Source organism: Leucopleurus acutus (genome assembly GCF_964270905.1).
Source record: "Leucopleurus acutus genome assembly, chromosome: 16".
Lineage (NCBI taxonomy): Eukaryota > Metazoa > Chordata > Mammalia > Artiodactyla > Delphinidae > Leucopleurus > Leucopleurus acutus.
In genome coordinates this window covers 38,824,866-38,834,100 of record NC_139158.1, presented here as the reverse complement: position 1 = coordinate 38,834,100, position 9,235 = coordinate 38,824,866, and the positions used below count along the sequence as shown (strand labels likewise).

General features: G+C 55.3%; 3 protein-coding genes across 3 annotated transcripts; all 3 read left to right on the top strand.

Moving 5' to 3' along the window:
• Nucleotides 1–285: 285 nt before the first annotated feature.
• On the top strand, nt 286–1,086 carry LOC309972643 (hemoglobin subunit alpha). The gene is made up of 3 exons (XM_082856428.1): nt 286–424; nt 531–735; nt 862–1,086. Exons 1-3 carry the CDS (start codon nt 330–332, stop codon nt 988–990), a joined length of 429 nt encoding a protein of 142 aa, XP_082712554.1. The 5' UTR covers nt 286–329; the 3' UTR covers nt 991–1,086.
• Nucleotides 1,087–3,119: 2,033 nt separating this feature from the next.
• On the top strand, nt 3,120–3,920 carry LOC309973832 (hemoglobin subunit alpha). Its single transcript, XM_082858288.1, has 3 exons — nt 3,120–3,258; nt 3,365–3,569; nt 3,696–3,920. Exons 1-3 carry the CDS (start codon nt 3,164–3,166, stop codon nt 3,822–3,824), a joined length of 429 nt encoding a protein of 142 aa, XP_082714414.1. The 5' UTR covers nt 3,120–3,163; the 3' UTR covers nt 3,825–3,920.
• Nucleotides 3,921–5,825: 1,905 nt separating this feature from the next.
• On the top strand, nt 5,826–6,442 carry HBQ1 (hemoglobin subunit theta 1; the record flags this gene model as incomplete). Its single annotated transcript, XM_082858055.1, has 3 exons — nt 5,826–5,920; nt 6,011–6,215; nt 6,314–6,442. 3 exons carry the CDS (start codon nt 5,826–5,828, stop codon nt 6,440–6,442), a joined length of 429 nt encoding a protein of 142 aa, XP_082714181.1.
• Between the last annotated feature and the right edge of the window lie 2,793 nt (nt 6,443–9,235).

Below are 9,235 nucleotides of genomic sequence, written 5' to 3'. Positions count from 1 at the left end.
CAAGACTGGCAAATAGACACCTCGAGGCTACACCAGCTGGGGACAAACTCGGGTGCCAGTGGGTTTGCGTGGCTCGGAAACGTGTGTGAGCTCCCAGACCCACAGGAGCGGGAAAAGAGTCGGCCCCAGGACTGGGTGGGGCCCACTTGGGACTCCAGCACTCCCGCACCCTCTCGAGACCGAGCTTTCCAGGCTGGCACCTCCTGGCCCTGTGCCAGCCAATGAGCACGGCACGATCGGGCGTGCCCCTCGCACCCCAGGCATAAAGGCTCGCGCACTCCCAGCCCTGCACGCTTCTGGTCCTGACCCAGACTCAGAGAGAACCCACCATGGTGCTGTCTCCCGCCGACAAGACCAACGTCAAGGGCACCTGGTCTAAGATTGGCAACCACAGTGCAGAATATGGCGCAGAGGCCCTGGAGAGGTGAGCAGCCCGCCTGCCCGGCTGGGACTGGGGCCGGTCGCCCCGTCGCATCCTGGTCCTGGGCCGACCGGCCTAAGCCCGGCTCTCCCGTCTCTTCTCCACTCAGGATGTTCATAAACTTCCCCAGCACCAAGACCTACTTCTCCCACTTCGACCTGGGACACGGCTCCGCCCAGATCAAGGGGCACGGCAAGAAGGTGGCCGACGCGCTGACCAAAGCCGTGGGCCACATAGACAACCTGCCCGATGCCTTGTCTGAGCTGAGCGACCTGCACGCCCACAAGCTGCGCGTGGACCCGGTCAACTTCAAGGTGAGCTCGCGGGCCGGGTCGGAAGAGATCTGAGCTAGCAAGGCAGAGAGTGCGGTGGGGTTCCAGAGGTGGAGCACGGCGGCACTCCCCCAACCCCGCGGCCCCTGACACCCCCTCTCTCCGCAGCTCCTGAGCCACTGCCTGCTGGTGACCCTGGCTCTCCACCTCCCCGCCGATTTCACGCCCTCGGTCCATGCCTCCCTGGACAAGTTCTTGGCCAGTGTGAGCACCGTGCTGACCTCCAAATACCGTTAAGCTGGAGCCTCCGCGATTCCTACCCTGGCCTGGGGCCCTCTGGCGCTCTGGGCACCCTCACTTCCCGATCTTTGAATAAAGTCTGAGTGGGCTGCAGCCTCTGTAGCCTCAGTTCTCTGTGTCCACAAACCGTGCCGGGGTCGGGGTGGTTCCCAGCAACGAGGAATGGGAGGGCTGAGGAGGGATGGGAGCTAAGGCTGAGGCCTCCCAGAATCTGCTGAACCAAGCTCTGACTTGCAAGGGCTCTGCCCGAGGTGGGTAGTCCTAAAATGGCACCCTGTTTTGCAGTTTTTCTGATCCCCCTTAAAGATACAGTTAGGGGCTTCCCTGGTGCGCAGTCGTTGAGGGTCCGCCTGCCGATGCAGGGGACGCGGGTTCGTGTCCCGGTGTGGGAGGATCCCACATGCCGTGGAGCGGCTGGGCCCATGGGCCATGGTCGCTGGGCCTGTGCGTCCGGAGCCTGTGCTCCACAACAGGAGAGGCCACAGCGGTGAGAGGCCCGCGTACCGCAAAAAAAAAAAAAAAAAAAGATACAGTTAGATCCAAACAACAAACCACACAAATAGGCTTTTTGTGGGGTCTCCCGGCAGTTCTGCCTTGGTGCTGTGAGCAACCTTCACAAAGGCCCCCGTCCCGCACGCCAGTGCCCTGGACTCCACGCTGGAACCTTGCACACCCCACCCACCCTGTAGCCCTTAGGGACCCTATCAGCACCTCCAGCCAAGCCCCCATCTTCAGGGCAACACCCAGCGCTGGATAAAAGTTTGGGGAGAGTGGTGGGGCCCCTGCTCACCACTTTCTTTCTGGACAAGGACCTCTTCGAACAGCTGGGGAGTGGCTTCCCCCTCTCCACCACACACTCTTCCTCTGCCCCACAGCCCAATTCGCTTTCATTTAAATATAGAAAAACACTGAAGAATTAAATTAAAATCCACCCATGTTTTTTTTCACACACACACGCACACCCGTTTTGTGTGATTCAAAGGAGAGAGAGAATCCCTCTGTCCTGTCCACCTAACCCCCGCAGAAAGAGCCAAGGCTCACAGTTTGGGACTGACCCCACTGGCTCCTATCCTGTGCTGAGGGGACACAGCTACATCTACAACTGTACTTTTTTTATTTTTTGGTCAAAAATACTATTCTACCTTAGGCATATTTTTCTTCAACCTGCTCTTCTCACTGAACTGTGTCTCCTCTACCTGTCTTCTGGCCAATTCATTCAGCTCTGTCTCACTTCATATATTTGTTGGTCATTTTGATATTTCCATTAATTTCCTGTTAAAATCCTCTGTCAATCGTTCTCATAAGTCATTTGTCTTTTCCTTATATCTTTGTGGGAGGTCTTCCCATATTGTGAATGTAAGACATCAGCTGGGAAATGTTCCTCAAATCTTGCCTTAAAAGGGCCGGGGTGGGGACTTCCCTGGCGGTTCAGTGGTTAAGACGCCGCACCTCCAGTGCAGGGTGCACGGATTCGATCCCTGGTTGAGGGACTAAGATCCTGCGTGCCCCGCGGCTCACCCCCCCCCCCAAAAAAAAAGGCTGGGGTGCAGCAACTACCACCCTGGAAGAAGAAACTTGAACCCGGAGCCCCCCAGCCGGAGGGATTCCAGTAGAGATTTGTTGAGGACATGTCAGCGATGCGCACACGTCTTGTGTGCATCCGTCTCTGGCCTGAACTAGACGCACCGAATCGCCCATTCATTCACTGATTCTGCCCAAATTTAAAATGCCTAGCGTGTGCCAAGCCTAGGTCCAGGGTGGGTGGGACGGGCTGACCTACTCCCTTCTTCCATCCCTCAGGGGTTCTAAAGGGTGGAAGAGCGGACATCCAACCCGCTCCACAAACCGGCCCCCGCCAGCTGGGACCAGGATAGCACTTCCGGGGAAGGTGGACGCAGTGGGCGGGAAGCAGCCGGTGGGAGGGCGAATACCCTGGCCAGAGTCTCCAGGTCCCTCCCCAAACTGGGAGCGAAGCACGCACCGCCCAGCCAGGCGCAGACATTGCGCCGCGCGCCCCCTGCTGTCCAGGTCCATAGGCGCATCCCGGCCCCGCGCCAGCCAATGAGCGCGCCCGCGATCGGGCGTGCCCCTCGCGCCCCAGGCATAAAGGCTCGCGCACTCCCAGCCCTGCACGCTTCTGGTCCTGACCCAGACTCAGAGAGAACCCACCATGGTGCTGTCTCCCGCCGACAAGACCAACGTCAAGGGCACCTGGTCTAAGATTGGCAACCACAGTGCAGAATATGGCGCAGAGGCCCTGGAGAGGTGAGCAGCCCGCCTGCCCGGCTGGGACTGGGGCCGGTCGCCCCGTCGCATCCTGGTCCTGGGCCGACCGGCCTAAGCCCGGCTCTCCCGTCTCTTCTCCACTCAGGATGTTCATAAACTTCCCCAGCACCAAGACCTACTTCTCCCACTTCGACCTGGGACACGGCTCCGCCCAGATCAAGGGGCACGGCAAGAAGGTGGCCGACGCGCTGACCAAAGCCGTGGGCCACATAGACAACCTGCCCGATGCCTTGTCTGAGCTGAGCGACCTGCACGCCCACAAGCTGCGTGTGGACCCGGTCAACTTCAAGGTGAGCTCGCGGGCCGGGTCGGAAGAGATCTGAGCTAGCAAGGCAGAGAGTGCGGTGGGGTTCCAGAGGTGGAGCACGGCGGCACTCCCCCAACCCCGCGGCCCCTGACACCCCCTCTCTCCGCAGCTCCTGAGCCACTGCCTGCTGGTGACCCTGGCTCTCCACCTCCCCGCCGATTTCACGCCCTCGGTCCATGCCTCCCTGGACAAGTTCTTGGCCAGTGTGAGCACCGTGCTGACCTCCAAATACCGTTAAGCTGGAGCCTCCGCGATTCCTACCCTGGCCTGGGGCCCTCTGGCGCTCTGGGCACCCTCACTTCCCGATCTTTGAATAAAGTCTGAGTGGGCTGCAGCCTCTGTAGCCTCGGTTCTTTGTGTCCACGAACCGTGCCAGGAGTCGGGGTGGCTCTCTTTGCCTTGGACCAAGCAACTCTCCGAGGCAGGTAAAGAGAGGGAAGGGGAAAACAGTACAGAAGAGGGGCGGAGCCGGTCCCCACTGCCACTGCCTGGGATTCTCTGGGCAGCCCTCACCCTCACCCTGGAGTGACTTGCTGAGTACATCCGCCCTTTACCGAATTCCAGAGACTTGCATATTCATCGCGGGTTTGCTCAAATAATGGGTTTGTTTCCTGTCTTTACATTTTATGGCACACACAATTGTGCTGAGAGTTGGTGGACCTCCAGCCTAGGACCTTGGAGCTCTCCCAGGGCTCTTCCCAGAGTTGGGTGGTGGGGAGAACACAGAGATCACACTTCTTCAGAGGCTCACTGAGTACCCCCTCTCCATCAAGTGCCTCCCAAGTACATGCACAGTCTAGAGGAAATTGGGGTGAGCAGTGCCATTGCAGAGCCAGGCAATTTCCTGGATATGCCTCTTTCACCTGGTACACCCCCAGGACACTCACAGGGTCTAAAGGACTGATTTGGGGGGCCCAGCTCAGGATCCACTGCATCACCCTGAAGCCCACTGACTCACCCCAGTGCAGCAGTGAAGAGAGCCCGGGGGGTGGGGTGGGGGTGTGGGCGCCTGCACTCCGATGTGCTTCCTTCCCATGGAGAATGCCCCTAGTGCCCAGTCCTGGTAGTCGTCCAGCCCTGAGCCCCCGACTGAGAGCAGTGTCCTTTCTTCCCTGGGCCCAAGTGTCATCCTCAGAAAATGCGATGGCAGGTTCCCTGACTCAGTGTGTCATGCTTTTAGCACAGCTCGTGGCACAGTATGAGCTCTGTAAGAGGCAGTCTTCCTTATTTTATTATTAGGAAAAATGAGGGCCTGGGCTAAAAGTGGAAACAACCCAGATGTTCATCAACAGATGAGTGGACAAACAAAATGTGATCTATCTATCCATAAAATGGAATGTTATCCGTCCATAAAAAGCAACGAAGTGTCAATACATGCTACAACATGGATAAACCTCGGAAACGTGCTAAGTGAAAGAAACCAGACACAAAAGACCATATATTGCATGATTCTATTCACATGAAATGTCCAGAATACGCAAATGCACAGAGACAGAAAGACTGGTAATGGCCAGGGGCTGGAGGGCAGGGGTTATGGACTGACGGCTAATGGGGACAGAGTTTCTATTTGGGACGATGAAAACGTTCTGGAACTGGACAGTGGTAATGGCTGCACACACTCTGAATGTAATTAAAGACACTGAATTGTACACCTTAAAATAGCTAAGACAGTAAATTTTATGTTACATGAATTTCAACGCAATTAAAAAAAAACAAAAGGATGTATAGTGATGCCTGGCACAGCATGAGTGCTGCATAGGTATTAGCTATTATTTCGGGATATATCCTAGGCACCCATTATAAATGCTCATTGTCAGAAAGGGGCGTCTGTTATGAACCAGGCACAACCTTGGAAAGAAGAAATTGTTACCTTCCTTATATACCATAAATGAGAAAATAGACTCAGAAAGGTGTCATAATAGACTCGGGAGGGAGGTAGAATAAGCTGACGTTCAATGCCAAAATCCACGCTAAAATTCAGGGCAACCTAGTATTGATACATACTAAATATTAGTTTCCATAGAGTAAACCTTCAAAAATACGGGCCTCAGGGTCCAGGGCGATTAGGAAGGCCCCAGGTCGGAGCAGACGCTCCGTGGAGCGCTCCGGGCCCCTGGGGCCAGATTCTGCGACCAGAGGCACGGCGAACCCAGGAGGCCAAGGGGACCGCGGGCCGATACGCGCAGGCGCAACCCGGGCTTCATCAAGGCTCCGAGCGCGCGGCCGGGCGGGCTCCACGATGGTGCTGGAGGCGGCGGACCGGGCTGCGGTGCGCGCGCTGTGGCTGAAGCTGGGTAGTAACGTCGGCGTCTACACGACCGAGGCCCTGGAGAGGTGCGCACAGGCCCCGGGCTCCCCTGCCTTCAGCCCGCTCGGGAAAGCGTCCTCCTTCCTCCCCAGCCTGACTCGCCGTTCCTCCCGCAGGACCTTCCTGGCCTTCCCTTCCACCAAGACCTACTTCCTCCACCTGGACCTGAGCCCCGGCTCCGCCCAGGTCAGAGCGCACGGCCAAAAAGTGGCCGACGCGCTGACCCTCGCCGTGGACCACCTGGACGACCTGCCCAGCGCCCTGTCGGCTCTGCGTGAGCTGCACGCGCAAAAGCTGCGCGTGGACCCCGTCAAGTTCCAGGTGAGCTCGCCGGCGGGGTCTGACCCCTATCGCCGGGGGAGGGGGCTCCCGTCAGGGAAGGGGGGTGCATCCGCGTGGAAACGACTCCCTCTCCGCAGCTGCTGGTCCACTGCCTGCTGGTGACCCTCGCCCGGCACTACCCCGGAGACTTCAGCCCCTCCCTGCAGGCCTCGCTCAACAAGTTTCTGAGCCACGTGATCTCGGTGCTGGCCCCCAACTGTCACTAAATTGAAAGGGTGGTCGCGTGGGGCTCGTGTTTGAGTAAAGTCCGCGGACAAAGCCTCGGGTGCGCAAGTGTTCTCTCTAGGGGAGCGCGCCCTGGGCCTGACGGGGCGGGGGCGCCCCTCCTAAATGAAGTAGGGGGTCTGAGGAAGCCCGAGTCTCACACTACCAATTGTCAGATCCCAGCAGGACGCCCCCCGAACCCCGGCAGCCTGAGGCAAGTCTGGACAGCGGGTCCCAAATCCCAAGTGGTAAACCCCGACTAGCCATGCTCTTAGGGCGCGACCACTTAGCGGTGCAGACCCGGGGCTTCGGCCACTCGGGAAGGGGTGGCAGGTGGCGGTCATGGTCGCAAGCTGGCGAGGCCGGACCCTCCTCCGGACTGCCCACTTCGGACACCTCAGATCCACCTAGAAGCGCGCGGCACAGCCTGGGAGAAAATTAGGGACCGGCGCCCCTGCCGGCGCGGACCGGAACTGCGCCGGTAGGCTTGGGGTCAAAGGCACCTTTGCCAGACTCTGGACCTGGTGGAAGGAGGTGGCTCCTGCAGCGGACAGGGCGGACCAGGGAGCCGGCAGAGAGCCCTGCCCACATGCCACACTTCTCAGGAAGCACACCTCAGAGCGTCTTCCTTTAAAAAATTCGGAAAACTACTCCACTTGCTGCACCTGCCTGTGTATCCCAGTGGGCTCAGCACATCCATTATTCCTTCACTCCCCACTTGACACATGGGGAAACTGTGTGAACAATGGAGGGCATGGGAGTCCCATCCAAGAGTACATGTGTGACATGCACAGACAGAAGTCCCCTCTTATCCTGAGGGATATATTCCAAGACCCCCAGTGGATGCCTGAAACCTCAGTACTGAACCCGAAGCATGCTATGTTTTGTCCCATATGTACACACCTATAGTAAATTTAATTTATAATTAGGTACAGTAAGAGAGTAACAGCAATAACTAATAAGACAATGATAACAATGTACTGTAATAAAAGTTATGTGAATGTGGTCTCTCTCTTTCAAAATATCTTGCCGTGCAAATTTGATACCTTTTCCATCTCAATACCAGAGCAGTTACCACGCACTGCGGCTGTAACTTTTGCAGTTTGAAGTGCGACAGCAAAACAGCATGAATTTTTTTCCTTCTTCACAATTTCACAGATAGAAGATTCGTTCTTACCATAGATCTTCGCAACCTCAGCATACGATTTTTTTCTTTCCTTATTGTCTGGAACTTTTAGCTTTTATAAAAAAGTTAATTAATTTTTGGCTGTGTTGGCTCTTTGTTGCTGTGTGCGGGCTTTCTCTAGTTGCAGAGAGCGGGGGCTACTCTTCGTTGCGTTACACAGGCTTCTCATTGCGGTGGCTTTTCTTGCTGTGGAGCACAGGCTCTAAGCATGCGGGCTTCAGTAGTTGTGGCGCGCAGGCTCAGTAGCTGTAGCGTGCACAGGCTTAGCTGCTCTGCAGCATGTGGGATCTTCCCCGCCCAGGGCTAGAACCCGTGTCCCCAGCATTGGCAAGCAGATTCTTAACCACTGCGCCACCAGGGAAGCCCTAGCTTTTCATTTAAAGGAAGCACTTGAGGTCTTCTCTTTGGCACATCACTCCTCTTGTGCTTTGAGGCCATTATTAAGTAAAATAAGGGTCACTTTGAACACAAGCACTGAGATGCTGGGACAGTCCATCTGATAACAGAGAGGGCTATTCAGTGACAAATGGGTGGTACACACCAGACAAAGGGATGGTTCACATCCCAGGCGAGATGCAGTGCGACACCCGGAGATTTCATCACAATACTAGAATGCACATTTTAAAACTTATGAATTGTTTATTTCTGGAATTTTCCATTTAACATTTTTGGACTTGGGTGGACTGTGGATAACTGAAAGCATGGAAAGTGAAACAGTGGATAAGAAGGGAATAGAGGGCTTCCCTGGCAGCAAAGTGATTAAGAATCCACCTGCCAATGCAGGGGACACGGGTTGTTCGAGCCCTGGTCTGGGAAGATCCCACATGCCTCGGAGCAACTAAGCCCGTGCACCACAACTACTGAGCCTGTGCGCTAGAGCCCACGAACCACAACTACTGAGTCCACGTGCCACAACTACTGAAGCCCGCACACCTAGAGCCCATGCTCCGCAACGAGAAGCCACCACAATGAGAAGCCCGCGCGCTGCAACGAAGAGTAGCCCCTGCTCACTGCAAGTAGAGAAAGCCCATGTGCAGCAAGGAAGACCCAACACAGCAAAAACTTAATTTAAAAAAAAATAAAAAGGGAATAGACATACCACACACACACACAGGTGCAAACACCCACAGGCAGAACGGCCCCACAGAGACATGTGACAAGGTAGCATGTAATGTAAGTCTTCCAGGTCCTTCTAGGCACATTTGCAGAGATTTTCTTTTTTTTCTTTTGGCCGTGCAGTGCAGCATGTGGGATATTAGTTCCTCAACCAGGGATCGAACTCATGCTTCCTGCAGGGGAAGAACAGAGTCTTAACCACTGGACCACCAGGGAAGTTCCTTGGAGAGATTTTCTTAAGAAATGGTATCCTCAAAGTGTCACTGGAAAAAATGAACACACTGGATGATATAAACAGCAAAAACTTGGTATGGGAGGAAAAGACACCATAAACAGAGTTAAAAGAGGAACTGGGAGAAAAATATTTGCCACAAATAACAAAGGATTATTATTTTTTTCTTTACAAGATCCAAATTCTTCTTTCCCACCCCCTCTACTTTTTTTTTTTTTTTTAAACACCAGTCAACCCAATAGAAAAATAAGCCAAAGGACA

Coding starts and splice junctions, on each gene's coding strand:
- LOC309972643 (XM_082856428.1), top strand. CDS start 330: ATGGTGCTGTCTCCCGCCGACAAGACCAACGTCAAGGGCACCTGGTCT. Junction 425..530: donor GGCGCAGAGGCCCTGGAGAG/GTGAGCAGCCCG, acceptor TTCTCCACTCAG/GATGTTCATAAACTTCCCCA. Junction 736..861: donor TGGACCCGGTCAACTTCAAG/GTGAGCTCGCGG, acceptor CTCTCTCCGCAG/CTCCTGAGCCACTGCCTGCT.
- LOC309973832 (XM_082858288.1), top strand. CDS start 3,164: ATGGTGCTGTCTCCCGCCGACAAGACCAACGTCAAGGGCACCTGGTCT. Junction 3,259..3,364: donor GGCGCAGAGGCCCTGGAGAG/GTGAGCAGCCCG, acceptor TTCTCCACTCAG/GATGTTCATAAACTTCCCCA. Junction 3,570..3,695: donor TGGACCCGGTCAACTTCAAG/GTGAGCTCGCGG, acceptor CTCTCTCCGCAG/CTCCTGAGCCACTGCCTGCT.